General features: G+C 26.0%; 1 protein-coding gene across 8 annotated transcripts in view; it reads left to right on the top strand.

The window, feature by feature from the left end:
• Positions 1-21,960, top strand: part of LOC132918731 (peripheral-type benzodiazepine receptor-associated protein 1) — a 37,526-nt gene that overhangs the window by 3,140 nt on the left and 12,426 nt on the right. For 6 of the 8 annotated variants that reach the window (XM_060980164.1, XM_060980163.1, XM_060980162.1 and 3 more), the window contains exons 2-16: positions 12,187-12,285; positions 14,124-14,147; positions 16,065-16,154; positions 16,239-16,313; positions 16,394-16,552; positions 16,628-16,796; positions 16,994-17,086; positions 17,183-17,341; positions 17,559-17,663; positions 18,404-18,507; positions 18,567-18,777; positions 18,842-18,968; positions 19,045-19,147; positions 21,288-21,468; positions 21,567-21,650. In XM_060980164.1, the coding sequence (XP_060836147.1) occupies positions 12,187-12,285; positions 14,124-14,147; positions 16,065-16,154; positions 16,239-16,313; positions 16,394-16,552; positions 16,628-16,796; positions 16,994-17,086; positions 17,183-17,341; positions 17,559-17,663; positions 18,404-18,507; positions 18,567-18,777; positions 18,842-18,968; positions 19,045-19,147; positions 21,288-21,468; positions 21,567-21,650 (1,783 nt within the window). The remainder of the gene's footprint in view (positions 1-12,186; positions 12,286-14,123; positions 14,148-16,064; positions 16,155-16,238; positions 16,314-16,393; positions 16,553-16,627; positions 16,797-16,993; positions 17,087-17,182; positions 17,342-17,558; positions 17,664-18,403; positions 18,508-18,566; positions 18,778-18,841; positions 18,969-19,044; positions 19,148-21,287; positions 21,469-21,566; positions 21,651-21,960) is intronic. The other 2 variants (XM_060980165.1, XM_060980166.1) reach the window with 2 other exon arrangements.

The raw sequence follows: 21,960 nt of genomic DNA, 5'->3' as shown, positions 1-21,960 counted from the left end.
TATGTTGAGATCTTTAAAAACGGCCAGTATTTAATTCCCTAAATTCCATTGATATATTAAAATGATACAAATTAAATTTTAACTTAAAAAATAAAAAAGAAACAACTATTGTTGAAAACGATCTGATTAATAAAATAATAACTATAATCGTCGTACCAAATATGGTGTATTAGTACCTATTACATTTACATATTTAAAATGATCTTATAGTTACCTAAATATTTTATTAATGAGAATTGTTAGTCATGAAAATTCATCTGATAACAAATATTGTGACATAAAAATTTTGTTTATTTATAAGATTGTTATAGCTTATATGGAGACTGGACTGTCTACATTTCCGGGAGTCTATTATTATATAATTATTGTTTATATGAATATATGTACTATATGTGTTCCTACTACGGGGTTGGATTAAGTCCCATAAATACTCGTACGTCTATAGCCATCATTATGAAATTATACTGCGGGGGAAATAGTATCGCGTGTTTGTGCATGAGTATTTAAAATAATAATTGTTAAAGAATGTAAATTGACTATAATATATTGCGATTTGCGGGTGATCATTGTTGTAGTGTGCGCGCAATTGCCACGGGCGGAATATTATCGACCCGCGTGGATGCCCACTCTTTCCATAGTAGAATAATTGTTGTGCGGGGCGCTTGCGTTTTCTCAGAATGACGCGTTGAGACTCGAGATCAACTGCAGACTGCAGACACTGCAATGGTGTTATTTTTCCTTAGAAAAATTAAAAGCTAGTTAGTAGTTAGTCCTGATTTAAGATATCTTAACTCGTGGTGTTAGCCGATGGAATTACGATACGAGATATCTTGACTACGATATCAACATCTGGCCAGTCAAAAGAATTTTCTTCTTGAATTGTAGGTCCATAATTATCATTATGCAATTTTAATGATTCAAGTTTTAAAATATCTAACTTCTTGTATGTTTTTGTATTATCAAAAATATACTATAATATACGTATAATTATAGTCTTAAAACTATTTATTATACATAAATTACTTGTTTCTCAGCTGACTGCTTTACTTTTGCAGATATCATCATAGCTAATTAAAACAGAAAATAACGGGGGCTATACGACAACTAATTATTGATTAATGATTTTGTTTTAAGGATTCGAGCTAAATTTTAGGTTTTTGGACAAATTAATATTATTTCCGGACTTGTATATCGTAATATATTATATTATTATGTTTATGTATTTTTGAGATTTTTATGTACCTATCTGGAATTGTTAGAACATCTTATGAGACATCTCTTATTACATTATCAAGCCTTATCTATTACAATCAAACATTTTACACGTTTTTAATTATAAAATAAACTGCACATTTTGAATTTTAATCATTTATCATTTATGAATAAATTAAGATTATATATTTTTATGTTTCTGTAAGAACAATTTTTGTGGAATCTTGAATGAATTACATTTTTAAATATTTTGATCAGATCTTAACATTATTATCGGGACATTAAATAAAACAATATATTTGAAAATTTTAAATGCCTAAAATAGTCTAAAATTAATCTAATATTTTGAAAATTTCATTATGTAAATAAAATGATAATTTGATAATTTAAAAATAATAGTTAAATGTTACAAGTTTTGCCAGGAGAAAACCCGTTATTATAAGCTACTATTTATTTTAATAAATTTGAATATTTTGAACATCAAGTCTAAAAATTCCTATTATACATATTTTGTAAAAAAATCCCAGTATATAAAGTAATTCATTTTTTGTGTTAAAAAAATGATTTTGAGTTAACTTTTCCGTTTTTCCGTAGTTTGTACGTTTTTATTTAAAAAATTATTGGGAAACTTTACGTGTCAAAATCAAAATTTAAAATTAAATCATTTAACTTGATAATTGGTTTTTGATAACGGGTTTAGAAGATATGTATAGAATATGGTAATTTAAAAATTTTACGAATCTATTAACATTTATTATTTGTGAAAATGGTCCAAGTATCATAAATACTAGATCTAATAATAATTAATAATAACACTCCTTAAGGATCTATTATAGTATGAGAAATTTAAAAATTTATGTAAATGGTTTTTGATTATATTTAAAAATTAAAAAAGAAGAAATTAGATAATCGTTTTGCTGTATACTAGGTTTTGAATGTATATCGGCATTGACGAGTAAGTCACTATAATGTATGTATTGAATTTGAAAGAATCCATTTTATTTTATTATTTTTAAAATTAGAGTAAAATTACGTAGTTATTATCTAAGACAGTAGGACATTTCGAAGGAATTTATTGATATTTTAATTTTGTTACAATAAGTCATGATCATTTTAAAATGTACAAACAATGTACAGTTTTAAAATGCTCATAAATTTCTTTATAATTTTAACTTTTAATTTTTATAATTTGGTTATTTCATTTTAATTTAAAAAAACAACATTAAAATTGATTATTGAGAACGTAAAATTGCACATGCACGTTTGTAAGACGTGAACAATACATGGTGGTACAGCGCCCTCTTAAGAAAATAAAAAAACATCTTTAGAATTATTGATGCTGCTGACATACAATTTCCTTTTTTTACATAAATTCAATAATTTATTATTGGATTCAATATACACAGCTCCTTTTCAGCGACTAACTTACAGCTGAAAAAGTATATACTCGAAACAGTCGAAACATACTAAACAGCATATTCCGATTTTTAAATTTTTTTCTTTTTAATATTATAATAGGTTTATTCTATACTGGATATTATTTATACATACTTAATAAGTATGATATATTGGATGCCGAGGGCGTATTTGAATTGTTGTGACCATGTGGGGGGGGGGAAATTAATTTTTCTTCTATACAAACTAAAAATAATTTTCAGTTGATTATGTTAAATAGGCATACAATTCTTATTATGTTTAGTATGATATCATTACAATTTACGATATTTATCAAACGGAAATTTTTTTAAATAAATTATTAATTAATGTATCATATAGAAAAAAATATAGCGAATGCCCCCTTAAATACTCTCTTGTTGTATGCATGCTTAATTTTAAATTTATCGAAGTTAAAGTTAAGTTTGTTATTTATCAAGCAATTTGTTATGTTCCAAAAAAAGTTTGTGTAGAAGTTTACTTTTCTCAAATTTGTATTAAAAAATCGGCAGTAATATATTTGTACAATACACGGTGTATTATGGAGATATGAGAATTTTACATTAAAATTACATTTGGATGTGTCAGATTATTGCGATACATATTCTGTGTATTAAAACATCGTCTACTAAAATATATAATCTATTTATTCACTCTTATCAAATTGTATTAATATTTTGAAAGGAATATAATTCAGTTTTAAAAGATAATTTGATAGATTTTGCATAACAAATAATACGTTCTATATAGACTATCTAGTAATTCTTTATATGAAAAAAAAATATTCGACCTTTCGTTTTTAGCGTTTGATAATTTAATAATTACACCACATCATACCCAATTTTAATTTAATCTGCTCTAACCACATATTTAGTATCCCATGTTACATACATTGAAGTATTTAACCTGTATAATTTATTTAAATATCTGTAACAAGTATTTTAATTATTTTTACTTTTATTTGTATTACTATAATGTAGTATGTTATGTCATTAATTAAAACGTAATAATTGAATTATTAATAAAAATAATAACAATTTAAGTTATTAAATTAAATATGTTTTAAAAATTTAACATTGAGCATAAATAATGTAACTGATAAAATCATGTGTTTTAAAAAAAAAAATTAGAATCTAGATACTTAGAAAGTAGTTTCTTGGTAAAAAAAGCTTTGAAAATGTAATACAAGATTATATTTTTAAGTCGATCTTACTACAGAAATTTTAATTGTATATTTATGTTTATTTAAAAAAAAGAATGACACGTTTTTCTTCTACATTTTAAAATTTAAACACGTTTTTAATTTGAAAACGTGGGCACTCGGCTTCACATTCGGTATAATCTCCCTTTTGGTGGTCGGTCCATCTGTCGGCGGTAGCGCTATCTGTACGCGTCGCCGTCGACGACTCGGTAGAATAGCGGCGACGCCAGACGTGATGACGGTAGCGGGAACGGTGGCAGTGGTGGAACATTGCTGGAAAATCGATTCCGCCCCCGCCCATGCACGGGAATAGCGCGCGCTGCGAAAAACCATCTACACGGTTTTCACAGCGCGCGCCACCACATTATCATGCGTATATGCGGCCTTACCGCGCGCAACCGAACTGTACGGACCAATGACAGCGGGGTGTTTCCCCGAAAAGTCTCTCCGTGCCCAGTGTCATAAAGCTCACCGAGTAGCAACAAGCCCAGTTCTGTAGTTGTAATTACTATTTTTTAAATTTATTTTTGCTACTTTAGTACATTATTGTTATTTTAAAGTCAGTTCCGTAACCTACATTTTTATTTGTTTTTTTTTTCTAATATAAAATCAAAGTTTTTCCATTAAACGTGCAGTGCGAATCGTTCGACAAACCACTGTCCGGTCGTCGTCGTCGTCGCCGCCGTCGTAGTCGTCGTCACCACCGCCGTCGCCGCCACCCAGCAACCGGGTGATAGCACTGCCCTATCATCGTTGCAGTACGTCGGCAATAATCGTTGCCATTAAAAATATAATCAGTATGTTTTAAATATATTATAATAATAATTTTTTTTGTTGGTTTTTTGTATCATTTCCCTATAAGTGCTATATATTTTAAATCGCTCCGTATACTCGTGCGGTTTCAATACCGCGCACCGATAACCGTGTAAAGATTGTTATACGCGTTGTTTTTCATGTGGTTTCGTATTGTAGGCCATCGCGTATACGCAGTTAAAGCAAACACTCGTAAGGGTCCGCGTGTACGGCGCGATAGTGTGCCATGGGCACGCTATTGATTGCTGCCGCTAGCTCCCCATTACTACACCATAATAACACTACATACCGCCTGGCAGACAACGTCGTGTGTGCGCGCGTGTGTGTGTGTGGTGAAGGTATGTGTGCATGTATGTGCATAACTATAACTGTAGCTTTTATTAAACAGTAAAACGTGGCGGTTTACCCTCGCCCTCCCCCCACAAACGAAAAAAATTGTTGCCCCCGCTCCCTTCCTAGCTGTTCAAATGACACGTAAACGGAGTTGTACCTATATATTATGTTGTAAGGTCCGTGACTGCTGTGTTTTCTTAGAGATCAGACGACGGAGCTCATCACGGAACTAAATCATTTTATTTTTACACATTTCTGTAGTACAGTTATATTATAGTATAACTATACGTCATAACCTAACCCAACTGTTATACTATAGTCTTGTAATCTTGCGTGAAAAATATGTCAAGTGGTTGACATTTTAGTTTATATCGCTTTGTATGTGCATTTATTATAATATATATACCTATATTTATATTATATTTTTATTATTATCCGTTTTCCAATGATTAGCTTTTGTGATTAATTAAAAATACAAGTGTCTTTGGTTTTATTATGTCGCAACTTTCTCGGTGCGATTCAACTATTTCTTTTATGTTTTGAGCTATTGAACAAAACATACGAATATTTTGAAACAACAATGTATTTATTTCTCATTTACATAAAGGTATTATGCCTTAAACACACTATCAAAATTACTAAATAGGCCTAAATTGTTAATTGAGCTGTTGGGTCCAAATAAGCCATTTTAAATTAATATTTTTTATAAATATATCATATTAAATATATTTGTTCATAATATTTGATCAAAAAATAATCTTTGACTTTAATTTTTTTGCTAAATATGTAACTACATAGTGGTATAATTGATAGTTCATTAAGTACCCATAAAAATTTTATAATTTGTAATAATTGCATAAAATTATAATTTATAATTAACTAAAAAATATTAGTCATTATAGACTTCTGTTAATTATATTTCCTTTAAAGTACCTATTTTGTTGATTATAAATAATTATAATATAATATTATATTTTGTTGGAAACAAATTATTAATCTATATTTTTTAGAATAAACAATGTTTATATTTCGAAAATAATGAACTTTTTTGAAAATTATAGTACCTATATGGCCATATAATATACATGTATTTAATTTTATTTTCTAATATTTTATATAGTGTCTTATATTTCATTAAACCTTATGTTTCTTGTTAAATTATCTATTAGTGTTCTTTATTTGTTTTTGTTTTTGTTTTTTATTTGCTTATGAGCAACTATATTTTGATATTTTGTTATCTGAAGCAGAATTATATTCTAATAATGTTGATGTTTAAATATTGAATATTGATATAGGTAAATAGTTTTATTTATTTATGGGCATTAAAAGTTTAGAGATCATACATTTCCGAGGTTTTCCATTGATTCTGTACTTATCTTATTTAAACTTTGAATGCTTAAAAATCTAAACATTAAATATTCAATAAATACATAAACATTTTTAGAAGAGTATTCTAAATTAGATTATGAAAGTAAAAATATAGGTTGACATTCACAAATCAAAAGCTAATAGAGCCATAAATGATATAAGGTTTTTGAAATAACATAAGAGCGAAGAAAATAAGTCCAATACTACATTATTTAAAAATAATATGCTAATTTCATTATATTTGAAAATATGTGCAAGAGAACTTTTGATTAGTTGAAAAATGCTGAATTACCTAACGAACGTATCAATTGTATTTTTAATAACTGTATAACCACAAGATTGATTTATTGGTATATTGAATATATGTCTTAAATATATAAAAAGTTAATATGCTTTTTTTGATTATATTACATTACTTAAATTAAAAAAATATATGTTATATATTAACATAAAATAATACCTTATTCAGTCATTATTTTCTTGAAATAATAAATAAATAAGCATAAAAAAAATTTATAAATGAAGCTGTTATATTGATTTAGTGTTAAAAAAAATGTTATCAACATAAATCAAAAAATCTAAAGAAATTAAAAATTTCAAATGTTTACGGTTATTCCTTTTTTAATCATAACAAAATCAAAATCAATTTTGTGAAAAACTGGAACTTTGTAAATAGTCTCGCGTTTTTATATTTATTTAATTTTTTTTTGTTTTCCGTATTATTTTGAAAAGTATTGGGAAATGTTTACTTTTGACCGCCCAAAGTTCAAACTTGATCCAATTTTCTACCATAAAACACTATCAATATTGAAGGTTAAAGCATTTTCTTTTCTGACATATAAAGTGTTTTCACGCGCACAAACAAATACCATTATTGTAAAACAAATACATTCATAGAACTCCGTTCACACAATCTAAAAATTAATCTAAAATTTTGGTATGTAAAAATGTTTGGGCAATTGTATTTTCTCCAACATACGTCACAAGTATCAGTTTAAATTATATCTACAACAACAAAATATAATATGAAAAAATATATAAAAAGGTTATCCATACATTTTTTTATAACATAAAAATATATCTATAACTATATATAAATGTGAAATTGAGTTTTGTTGTTAGCAAGAGCTAATCTTCGAAACTACTGGACCGATTTCAATAATAGTTATATTAATGTAGAGTCGTTGGGACTCGGGGAGTCGGCAAAGTATTAAGACTTTTTTTTTATCCCGGAATTCGACCCATGCAGTCGCAAGGAGTGGTTGTTCACACATATATTTTACAAATACAAATATTGAATATTTTTGGTTTTTTTTTCTGGTTTCAATTGGTTTAACGGAAGACAAAATAAATGCTTATTTATTAATTAATTTGATTATAAAGTCCTTTTTAAAAATATTATGATGTTGGTTTATTATTCTCATGTTTAAATAGGTGTTTTTTTTTTATCACGGGAGTTGGCTCTAGAAATTGGAACCAGTTATTCAATCGTCATGCTTTTTTTTTTTATGAATTCATAGATAAGACTAGGGGCAGGTTTTAAGCAGATTTTATAGACCCAACTCCTGTCCCAAAAAATTGAGCTAGAAAATATGACTATACAAGTGATCTTTTTGTTGGGTTTTTACAGCAATTTTTTTATAAAAAAAAACTATACGGAACTACTCACTTGACCGAGTTGACCATGTTAAAAATCTGTATTGTTTATATCTATTGTTCATTTTAACGGACTAAGGTATACCTATAAGCTGATTTTCTCTTGCGAAGTTGTTACACTGCTTTAACTGACGTACGATTTGTCCTTAAAGCGTGCTACCTTTGCCAACACTGACATGCCCATGACCTGTGAAGTGTATTTAAAATAAATACTCTGTTTTAATTTTATAGTGTTGATTTTTTTTTTTAGGGGTAAAATGGGGTAGTGCAGAAAAATGTATTTAAAATAATAAAACAGAGGTATAAATTGTAAGTTACGAGTGTTATCTTTTCGTATGTTCTCTACTGGCCAAAATTGTTATTATACTACCTAATACTATACCTCAAATCAGTCCAAACGCGCTTTATTAAAATATATATAATACTTAAATTTTTCAATTATACATCGCTAAAATATCTGCACCACAATTGACTGAAGTATAAATCAGATTAAAAATAAAAGTAGCAATATTAACAATAATTGTGCAGTGTACCTGCACATAATTGTAATTAATAAAAATATTTTGTCAATAAATTAAAACTTTTTCAAAGAATTTTTGTCAGTAAAAATATATATAGTTTAAAAAAAAAACTTACAGTACATATGTATTTTAAAAATACATTAAATGTGTGAATGTTTTTCGTTAAATTACCTTCACCATCACGTTTCAATAAGATTTAAATTTAACCGAATTCATCAACTCACTAAATATCATTATAAATAATAATATGAGTTCACTTTTATCGATAGATTATGATAGATAAAGTATTGCATGTATACAGAATTATTGCTTTATGTTATTTGAAATTATAAATAACTATCAATGTATCGCCGTGGTAAAGCGCATTCTATATGCAGTCATAATTTCCAGAAAACCGCAATCTGTGGTACCTATTGGTGGAAAATCACTTACCACATACGATAAGATCACCATCAGGAGTTGAGAGTTAGGGGCGAAATTCAAAATCGGTTTAACTTTAAAAATACCCGTCAAAAATGAAAAGCATCCACTGTACTTATGCAAAACGTTGTATTTCGGCTTTTGTCGGGCAATCCTATATAGTTGTGCCCTACGTATTTGGGCAAACCGTAAATAAATTTGAATATTTTACAGTAGGTATACCTACATTGTTTTTTTAGTATTAAATATGAATAACTATAGAACTTATAATACTGTACGAATATATTTGTATTTTATTATGTCCATAATAAAACAAAATATGCAATCTGTAGTTGGTTAAAAGTTTTAAGAATTATTATTAATTTATTATTATAATTATTACCTAAATTACTTTAATATCGAATTTTTTTTTTTTAAATAAAATATGGCATACACAAATTAATAATTATACAATAATTTAATAATATAATAGTTTTTTAGTGGAGTTTTTTGAAGTTTTATTTTGCATACACGATTTATTAGATTCTGAGAGAAGCTAAACATGTATTACAGTTTTACAATGATGTTTATGTTGTATTTATTTCTGTTGCAACTGAAACTTAACTAGACTTAGGATTTAGGTATTTTATGTAGATAAATAACACGACTTTATGATTAAGTTAATACTGTAATATTAATGTAAAACACAACTGGACTGTATGACTATATACATAGTATAGCGTTTAGTTAGCGAGTGTCTACTTACACCGAATGGCCCTATTTATATGCCATCATTGACGTCATATACTCATAACCTACATACATATAATAATCGAAAGTTATGTCCTAATATAGTAAAATGAAATATTTTAAGTAGAATATTGTAGAAGGTTAATAGTGAAATGTAATATTGATACGTGCAAACATGTGTTTACAATGATAAAATGCTAATATTGATTATATATTTCAATAATTTCTTTATTATTTTAGATTCTGAGTGGAGAGATGAATATATTGATTTTACAATGACGTGTGTTTATTTTTTATTTTTGTTATGTATTTCTACACAATAAGTAGTAAAAAAAATTTGGGACTATCAACTATGAGGGAGGTTTTAGATTTAGCATGTATTTTAGAGAAATAAAATTAAAAATGTCCAGTATTTTATTTTTTTAAATAGTATATTTTTTTTATTTTTCTGAATATCAATAAAAATGTTTTTATTCGGTCAAAAATTTGAAAATGTAATTCAAGTTTTTCTTTAAGCTATAGAAAAATGTTTAAAATACATAGGCTTATTTATATAAGCATTTGAAGCTCAAATGTTAATAACATTTACCAAAATCACTATAATTCGCTAATTATTTTGTAGTTGAAAATTTATAAAATGTTCAATTTTTGTAGCTAAGGTTTGAAAATATAATATACCTATTATTATTTTGTTTCTCATAATAAATCATAAGTAATTTTTACCGAAATCAAAAAAATATATTGGCATCATTTTTTTATAAATTTAATTTAGAATTTAGACGAAATTACATATTTAAACGACGAATAATAAAATTGATTATTTTGTTATTATTCATTAACATTAAAAACATTATTTGTGGGATCTTAAAACATTTACATTATAAATTTTACTATAGGCTATGACATTTTTAAAACATTTATTATTGTATTTAAGATAATACTTATATTTATACGATGAATTTTGTTTTACGGTGAGGTGATGATATTGATTTAACTTAATAACAATAATATACTATGGTATACTATATTGTTATATTAATTAGATATTAATAATATAACAAATGTAATGTTTTCGGCAAAAATTAAATCAACTTATCGTAATACGATTAAGTAGTAAAATTAATTAATTTAATGGTAATTTCAAAACACGTATTACGAATCATAAGTTTACTTCTTAATAATATAGGAAGATAGACTGTCTCCGCTCAGAATTGTTTTTCATCAATAATGAATAATGATATATTATAACTGATTTAAATTTTTTTTTGTTTTTAATTAAAATAGAACATTTACAATCTGTAACATGTATAATAAGCAAATAGGATATAATATAGAACATATTTACAAGATGATATAGTATGAGGAGGAGGCTGTCCAGTGAAAATTTAAAATTTAACACATTCATTATTTACTGTATAGGTATAGTAGAGTTGTATTCACTTATCTACCATTTTTGTTTTTTCTCAATTATTTTGAAAATAACTGAGATTTTTACTTTTGACCTCAAAGTATCAACTAAATCCAATTTGCTAATCAGAAACCACCCATAGCTATTTAATTATAGATACACATACAAGCGCACGTTATGAAATATTAATTGCATAAAAGGTCAATTTTTGTTATAATCATTTGAAGTTTAAATTTTAATATAATTCTTAACAAATACGAAAATATTCAAATTATTTGTGTAGTTAAAAATTTATAAAATGTTAAATTTGTGTACTAAAAAAATTATTTTTAAAAATAGAATTTTACTTTCATTGAAAATACAAAAGTATTATTGGATTTATTTAAAACACTTTCATAGTAATACAATATTATAAATTTGTCTAAAAGACGAAGTATCAATATTAAATTTTTAAGTTTTTATTACCTAACTTTATAATTTTACCACTACTCAGTAGAAATAGCAGCTTAATAAATGTGAAATGTATTATATTTTTTAACTAAAACTTCATTCATTCTTTATTTTTAATCATCTGGTAGACAATGAAACGCAACGTGCACTTCCAAAAAAAAATAAATGGGTTGGACGACATACGGATGAAATGTGGATATTCTATTATATGCGTGTGCAACGAATATATTATACATCTTGTAGCTCTGCAAATCAATAAAATATTATCTTGAAAATACAGTTATCGTTTGGAACTATAGCTACATTTTTCTAAATATATCCGACTAGGTACATTATTTCCATAGAACCGATTTTAACGATTAAAAAATATCTATAAACTACCATTTTGTTTGATAATTAATAAAATAAAAAGGTCAATGAAATAATATTTTTGATGAGCTTTGTGCAATGGTGCTTAAAAAGAATATTTTTTAGTTTGACCTACATACACAAAAGATATTTTTTCTCGTTTTTTCTTAACTCTGACACAATGTTATTTTTTTGTTTACAGTGTCCGCAAAATATTTTAAAAATTATACTCAGTGGCTAATTAATAACGATTAAGCGTATTATTATAACTATTTTTTTTGTTTTTTTTTTAGGATGCCGATTATTATCATTGTGTACAAAGTTGTGAACATAGTACTTCCCGTTTAAACAGTGACTTATCTGACAACGACGGCTCAACGGCATTCGCACTGGTAAGTTTTATTAATAGTAGGTACTTAATTGTTTAGATATGTTGAGATTTTAGAGGCAAAATAATTTGTACCAGTTTGCTATCATAAAAATACAGGACCGTTAAGTAATAAAACTTAGAGTATTTCAAGTATTTTATGATGACTCAATTAGATTAGTTTCATACGTGACCATTAGTTATTAGTTATTATAGAGATTATTTTTGACTAAAGTCTGTTATTGAAGACCTGTTAAGACACTTAGAGTTTATAACTTATGTTTTAAACATTTTTTTTAATGATTTATTTAAAGTTAAAAAAAAAGAATTAATGTTAATAAAAATTGAAGAGTCGTACAATTACATTTAAAGAACACAAACTCTTGTAACGTTAAATACAAAGTCAACCTTTTTACCGTCATGTGAATGCTGCAAAGTAAAATTTATTCTATCAACAATCGTTGGTAATTGTAATATTGTATAAGAAACAAAAATAACGTTTTATATAAAAACATAATTCTCTGCATATTAAATAGATACCTAAATATTTTGTGTAATATTTAAATAGTAATAAAATTAAATAAATGTAGAATAATAGTCATAAGTCATAGCTAAATAATTTGAGCCGTAAATTTATACTTCAGTATTTAAATTTTAAAGACAGTTGGTTTGAAATTATTTTTTTGTTATTTTTAAGTATAGTGATTTTAAATTTAAACAAAGTAATACTTATTGTTTTATAATAATTCTCTAATTTTTCGGTAGATGTTGCGGTGTCGTTTTGTGTTCAGGGTTTTTATAATATGCTCAACTATATTTTACTTATTCTAACTGTAGGTAAACATTTTCTTGTGCCATCTTTCATAGTAGTATGCATGGACCTGAAAATATACTTTTATGGTAGATCTTTATTATATTTGCTTCTAATATTTAAGCTACTTGCTTATTTAAAATAAACAACACTAATATGGGCAATATTAGTTAATTTAAAATAATTTTTATAATGTTTAAGACATAGTTCATAAAAAATTGCCGTTAACTTACATCGTTATTATAATAAATAATAGGTAGGGTTTGTCAAAATCGAAATTTTGATTAATATGCCATTGATAAACAGATGATTTTTATAACCCTAATAATATAATCATAGATTATAGCCAATTCTTGAGTTACACATGCTACTTTGTTTTTCATGATTTTCCCAAATATTTTACTCCTAACCGCACATTTAGACCTTAGCACTTTAAAAAATAAATTAACCATGGTCTATATCCGTGTATTGATTAATTTGTTGACCTTATTTGTTTCACCTTTCACCTTGTGTAAAGTCTCGAGAAGCAATCTGAAGCTCAAGGCAACAAGTATATAAGTGTAAAACTATTAATTCAATTATCATATCCATTAAATTATGCCATGAGATCTCAATACAAAGAAAGTTGTTAAAACTAGCATTTGAATATTTAATTAATATTAAAATATTAATTTCATTAGATAATGTTTAAATTTTATTGGAGGGGGGGAGGGAGCATACAAGTTGAAAAATATATGATGAGAATCGTATTTGTCTGGAAAAATATTGTTTTTAAAGTGTTTTGTGGTATATACGTTTTGTAAGAAACTTACTGTATTATTAACTATATTTCACAGAACCATATTTAGTCGTGAAAGTACTTAGTTGCAAATGCATTTTAAATTAACTGTAATTCTAGAAACTACATATTGTTAGAAATGAATTATTGTGAGAAAGCATTTTAAATACAGTTAAACAAAAATATGGTTTCAATATTATAGGTTGTAACAGAAAGCCTTGACAAATGAAATAACTTTCGTTCTAATCAATATTTTTTATTTTTTTTTTTATAGAATTTACAGACTTTTGCGCCACAAGTACGTTAACATTTTTTTTTTAATATAGAAAATAAAAAATTTGAAATTTGATTGCATTTTTTGGAAAAAATTTTAAAATCCAATTTGTTAATTAAAAAAAAATACTAGTAAAAACGTTTATTTTAGTCGAACAATTTTTTTTTTTACAATTATTTAGAATATCAATATTTTTTTGGTGTAAATTAATTAATTTGAAGTATAATAATTTTTTATAAAATATTATTTTTGGGTATTTTCAGATCTGAATAAATCTTAAACTATTGTCTATATAATTTTCATAATGTGTTTAACTTTTATAATTTTTCATTTTTATTCGTCAATTCTTCTTGTTACATTGAATTAGTATTCCGACGAAATATTTTCCCAGTAGTAAACATGATTCCATCGAAATAAATTTTCGATAAAATATTTTTCCAACTAAACGCTTTTCTCAATAATTATAATATATTTATAAATATTTTCCAACACTGTATAGCCCATATATATTTTGTTGAATATTATTTATCAGAACGTTTATTCTCGGCTTATATTTTTTTGGAACCTTTTTAATCTTTTTTTTAATAAATAGCTCTCTTTATCTGATATCTGAAGCATCTTTTTATCCATCTTATAATTTACTAAAGAACTTAAGTATTGGTTGCTAGGTTAATTATTTGATGAAACTATTTTCCAAAACTTTTTTGTATAATAGAGAGATTAGAAGAATTGAGTCTAAGTTACATTTTAAAGTTTATATTGAATCATTTGTAATGATTTATATTCAATGTGTTTAGTTTTTTCTTTATCTGGAACCACATCTTGACCTGCTTATATATTGTTCAATTTATATGGTGTAGAAGAGAAAAAAAATGAAACAAAAGAGGTTCTTACTAGTGTCTAATTAAATATGAAAAAATCTAGAACGTACATAATAATAATGAGAACGGGGTTGGGTTAAAAGTGCTTTGTGTGTGTTTATACGCGTCATATATCCTAAAAGGTATAGGTAGGTCAATCTTATCTTCTTATTCATGTGATTTATCATATGTATGGTAATACATCTCCTATCGAACAATCAATGCTCAGCTACTTTAAAAATGAATTAATTAAGGTGGACTAACGCATAAATAGATTTTTTTTAATAACAATTTTACCTATTGACTTTTTTTTAAGCAACGAGTGAATTAGTTTGTTAGCCACTTTAAACTCATTATTTTTGTATGTTTTTAAGAGCTTAATAATAATTTATTGTTTAGGTTTAATAGTATAAATTTTAATTTTTTGATAACTGAAAAGCTTGTTTCAATATGATCATTTATTGATTTTTTTTTTATTGATCTTAAATTAATATCGGCCATTAGTTTTTATATTAATTACAATAAATGTTATTAAGATTAAATCTTATAATTTAAATTTTCTTAAAAATGTTAAAACTAGGTGGTGTCTGCGTTCGGTTCGAGTGATGCGCCCTAGGCCTCTAGGGTGTTTGGATGTTGAGGTTGTTGAGTTCATCTGTGTACTAGAGGCATTCTGTAAAAAATATGGTTGACTGATAATTCGGTATCGCAGATAGTGCACATAGGTTTTTCTTCCTTTTCCTTCATTTATTGTTTATTGTATTATTTAAGTATAATATATATTTAATAGGAATAATTTTTGATTAGGAGATCAGTAGTATTTTATCCATTTACCCTACCTAAATATTACTATTGAAATAAAATGTATATCTACTATTTATTTATGAGGTCCGAGATTTTAACTGTAGTCGTTTGGAATGATAATAATTGTTAATATAGTCCATTAAATTAAATAACATTAGAAAAAATAAATTTTCTCGGTTCAACCAAGATAACTTATAAAATATATTTACCTATTGTATGTAGGCGTAGCACGTAAGATTTTTTTTTTTTTTGAAATGTATTTTTCGTTGTATTACAGGAGGATCAACTAGTCAGAGTGTTGGAAAAAAATACCGAGCTAACCATCCAAAATACAGATCTACACAAACAAGTATTGCAACTCCAACATGTGAGCAAGTTTAAATTTAAGATACTATTTAGAAGTAGAAAAACTTTGAATTTCTAATACAAATTTCTAACTTTTTTTACTTAGGTGAAAAAGGGCTCCGGGCTGAACTCAGTATCAGCCCGGGCAGATGCCGATCAAGAAATAGATGAAATTCTTAAGGCAAGTGTTTATAGTGTTTAGTATTTCAATATGAAAAAAAAATATTATTGTATAATCTATTCAATTTTATGATATTATAGCTTATGCAAGATGCAACTGACAAAAAGAGAGCGTTGGAAAAAGATTACAAAGAATGCGTTGTCAAGCTTCAAGATAAGCAGCGTGAATTACAAACCAGGCCATCGAATATCAACTATGCAGAAAAAACTAGACTGTGTGAACATATTGAATCATTACAAGTAAAATATAATAATTTTATAACCGAATTCCTAAATAATACATAATTTATATTGGATAATTGTGTTTGATTTTAGTCTAAGATTCGAGAGTTGGAAAAGAAGATGGAATTAGAAAATGTTAAACAGGAGGAATTGCAGTTGGAATTAGAACATCACAAAAAGTCTACGCTAAGAACTTCATACAAGTCTATAGACTTAGCTTTGAACTCGCCCTCAGAATCTACTACATCTAGTGTAGAACTAAGTAAGTTGTGTTTATACTTAATACACAATAATAATAATTTTTTTATAATTATATTATGAATTGTGATGTATTATTTTATCTATATGTATATTATAATATACACATAATTAAAAAATTAAAAAACAACAACTACCTATATGAACTAGGCACTAGCTCGTTAAACGTTTACGTATATCTAATATGTTACTATTTCATAGGATCGAATTCTATCAACCATTCTTCTCTACCTGCATCATTAGAGCACATGTATTCTACTGATCAATTGAGACAACACAGATTACAATCTGCAGGTACAAGTTAATATTATTTATTTACATTGAATAAATAAATAAAGTTACGCTATAAAATACGAAAGTCAATAACATCAATTAATTGTTATTACATAGGAGATGTATTGGAAACAATTGATATGAACAGACCAGTATTATCAAGTATAACGGGTGGTAGAGCATCTACTTTGCCTTCAGAAATCGATCGCATAATGGCCAAAATAGACCAAGACAATAGAGTATTAGCTGAACTAGACAAGACAAGATCTACTATAGGTAAGAATAACAACAAATTTCATAAATTGCATACAATTGTAAATATAAAACACAGGATGTTTAATATATATGTGAACTTTTTTAAACTTAAATCACATAATATGTTTATTCTTCAAAATATGAATTATTCAGTTTTATATTTAACTATATATATTGAACACCTTGAATGCGTATATATATATATATATATAAAAAAAATAAAAATAAAATAAAACAGTTGCCGGGGGTCCTGGGCAAACAGCACCGCTGCATAAAGTCAAAATAAAAAGTGATAAAACGGATTCAAACACAGCACCGCTTCGGTCGTGCTTGAAAAAACGCAGTAAGTCATGGACAGAAATAAAAAAAAGCCTTTCTTATAGTGCAAAGTGTAGTTCATTAGATTATTACAATTAATTTGAAAATTAATTATTCATCAATAAGGAAATAGTCAAATAAGCATAACTTATATAGCCTATAGGTAATTTGACAAAATATATTCAATATGATATTTAGATTTTTAACTAGCACTTACGCTTTTATTTGTATATATATATATACTACTACATTTAATTTATTTCAATACAATTATTTAGACTACAATTTAATATAATCATATTATAGCATTATAGCACAAAATATTAATAGTTAGAACCTAAGTATTTACGGTGATTAGTATTACGTGCATTATAATTATATTATGTAAGCATATAGGTATGCATCCTATAAAACACATTATTAATAAAATTAATGTGGTCCATGTGCTTATACATTCCTGCTAAAATATTATTGCTAGAATTATTTTTTTCAATATTTAGCAAACTAATTTTGTCCAAATTAGCCGATAATGCATTCAATTTATTAACTAAATAGCATATATATAATCTAATATGCATGAGTTTGGTCAATACCAAATTTAACATAATAATTATCTATACAAATCATTTATATTTATATTTCAGTCAATTTAATCGCTAGTGCAATATTTTTTTTTTAGTAATTTTAATCTAATTTTCGGAAATTTGTTAAGGCATAAGTAGTATGTCGTATTTATGTTTAAATCTACTTCTTGACATATTTTAGGTTTGCCGACTGCTGGTATATTGACACCTTCTTCGAGTTCAATGCAAGATCCGAATTATGCCTTGGCCTCGGTGCCGTCGCATATAAATTACCCATACACAGAGGTATGTATAATATTTTGTAATCAAAATATTTTTTTAACATCATATTTTACCTTATGAAGCTTTATCGCGTGGCCCCTGGTCATCTGACACAGACATATCAACCCTTATCCATTGGCACATCGGTGCTGCCAACCGTAGGACCGCTTACTACCACGACTCCAGCATTGGATTCTGTCTTATTGGCTACTGGACAGCAATCAAGAATTCAACCCAAAGGACGGATTATGCCAGCGATTCCCAGTATGATCAACGCTCAACAAGATATCGATTGTAAGGGGTTATTTTTAATTTCACCGTGATAAAACTTACAACTAAGGATTGAATTTTTTTGTAGATCAAAATAACATAATTAACGACGCATTAGGGTTAAGTATAGATTCAACGAAACGTATTGGGGAAAGACGAATGCCAGACATGTTGGATATACCAGGAAAGGGACAGTGTTATGTTTATTGTGCGAGGTAATAAATAAAATAAATCGAATAAATGCTAAAATAGTATATTTATTTCATATTAATATGTAATATTTAATTGTAGATATACATATGATCCTTTCTATTGTTCACCTAATGAAAATTTTGAAGAAGAACTTCCAATTACCGCAGGGGATTATATTTTAGTATGGGGTAATAAAGACGAGGTACGTCCAATATTACTATCATATTTAAAATTTAAAGCAGTGATGAATATATTGGTTTTACAACCATGTGACATGTGTGTTATGATGTTCCTAACGTTTTTAGAAATATCTATATTACATAATTTTCAGTCATTAAAATTTTAAATTTATGAATGAGCATATACATTTTTAGTTTCATACTCTAAAGCAGAATATTTTTCTGGAAAATAAAATTTATAAAAAACTAAGTTATTTACTCTGCTGTATAGTATTAAACTTCAAGTAGGCGTCATTGAACAAGTTACTGTAATGTATATAATATACTATAAATTGAATCAAATTTGAATTCAACGACTGACTAATTATTATAAACAGATTCTGAGCAGGACGATATTATGTATTGTTGTTTTTTGGTAGTTCCTAGTTCCTAGTAGTGAACTGGTTTAAGTTGGTACTTTGAAAATATCATAATCTCACAATTAGAAATTTAAATTTAAAAAACAATCATTAAAGGAAAAAAAAATACTAAAAAAAAAAACTAGAATTTTTACGCTAAACAGCTTTTGACAAAATCGATTTTATTTTTTTAATTTTAATTTAAAAATGAATAACTGTATAGAGACATAAATCCATATCAAAATTTTAGATTCTGAGCGAAACTATAAATTAATTGATTTTACAATGGTATTATTTTCTTTGATTTTACTTTTGGGGGCAGTAATAATGCTTTGATTTTCAACTTTGAGGTTGGTTTCTGGTAGAAAAATTGGCTTAGTTGTTACTTCGAGAAGTCAAAAATAATTTTTAAAAGAATCCGGAAAAAAAATAATGATAAACTAGAATTTGTATATGCAAGACTATTTTACAAATATTTGGTTTTTTTCTGTAATAAAAAAAATGAGTAGTAGAAGGTACTTGAAATTCAATTTTTTCATATTTAATAATCTACCTTTTAATTCAAATTTAATTCATACATTACAGTGATTATTCCTCAATAACCAAGTATATTCGACACTTACTGAACAACAAAGCGATTATCATTTTCTAATTTTTTAAATAATAATTTTTTATAAATATATTATATAATTTACAAAATATATTGACTCCGTTTGTGAAACATATAAAAAAGTTTTTTAAATTTTCGTTTTTATTCAATTTATGTGTAATAAAATTTTGTTATTGTGTAAAAAAACTTGATTATTTAATGTAAGGTTTTCATTAGTGATTTTTACAGCAATTAAGAAATATTGAAAATACATAGCCACAATTCTTTTAATAATGATATTTTTTTTAAATTCGAAAAAATCACTAAAATATTATAGGTATAAAATATAAATAATGTTGTTTTAAAAAATACTTAGGTATACTTTTTAATATTAACACCTATATATATTTTTATGAGTGATTGAATTTAAAATTTTGACGACAACGTAATATATATAAATATATGTATAGTAATTGCCACGTAAAATAACTATTTTTATTAATTGAAAACCTAATCTATAATTCTTAAGATATTTACTAAAGAAACTTTTTACCATAAGTATCAGTATTGACTTAAAGAAAAAATAACAATGATATAATATGATATAAATATATACTACTATAATAATTAAATATTAATAATATAACAAATGCAATGTTTTTGTCAACAATTAACTTAAACTACCATATATTTTAATAGTAATATAAATTACTATAATGCAATGTAGAATTGTAAACATATTTATATATGTCGTATTAAAAAAAAATTATTTTAAATGTCTTTTAACAGCTTAAAAAGAGCTCGAGTGTTTTGAAATTGTACTAAATGATATTCTAAATATTTAGTGAAATTTTGAAGTATTTACGGTCATTTACTTTTTAATTAAAATAAAATAACAACATTTATTTTATCAAATATTGTTATTGCGTAATTATTTCTGTTTTCCGTAATTTGTTTGTATTAGTTATTCCTGATTAATAACAAAAATATTAATAATGTCGAATCACCAATACATCTGTCGGATATATTTAATATGTGCCTGTTATTATTTTTACTTTTAACGTTATGAAGGTTAGGTTAAGACCTAACCGTTAGGTTATGTTAGAATGTTACATTGTGTAGTACAAAATATGTAGTTTTTATGTAACAATAATTTTATATATTTTTTGGATATAGGATGGGTTTTTTGATGGTGAGCTTTTAGATGGAAGACGTGGTTTAGTGCCTTCAAATTATGTACAACAGCTTTATGGTAGAGATCTTGAAGATTTCTATCAGTCTATGGTGGTTAGACTTAGAGAATGTGACGATAGTGCGACAACTACGGTTCCTCAAAATATTGAATACATGCTCCCAGGTGAAAAAAAAATAAACAAATATTATTATTAATATATAATGAAAAATATTAATAATAAAATAGTTATTATTATTTTTTTTTTTTGAAAATCTTAACAGACGAACAAATGAAGAGACTGGCTCAACAAGAGTATAATAATATGTTAGAAGAATTACAAGAAGACGATAACGTCGATGACGATGGTGAGATTTTAAAAATAATTTACTTATAATTGAATTCTGTTGTTCAGCTTCTTATTTGTTCTTATATTATATTGAAAACCTATTAACATACAAATTCAGATAGACATTTGACCAAATATGGCAATAGGCATAGGAATAAATTGCTTGCTAATAGGAAAGTATATGAAATATAAATTATAAGTATGTTATTAAGTTTGTAGAAATATTATAATTTCAATTTTTCTTTAAGTTTTAAACGAGGAATACTAGAGAATTTATTAGTAACAATTATTAGAGCTTTATATAGATTTTTAGATTATGTATGGATTGT

Source organism: Rhopalosiphum padi, chromosome 1 (genome assembly GCF_020882245.1).
Source record: "Rhopalosiphum padi isolate XX-2018 chromosome 1, ASM2088224v1, whole genome shotgun sequence".
Lineage (NCBI taxonomy): Eukaryota > Metazoa > Arthropoda > Insecta > Hemiptera > Aphididae > Rhopalosiphum > Rhopalosiphum padi.
This window is presented reverse-complemented; position numbering and strand designations above follow the sequence as displayed.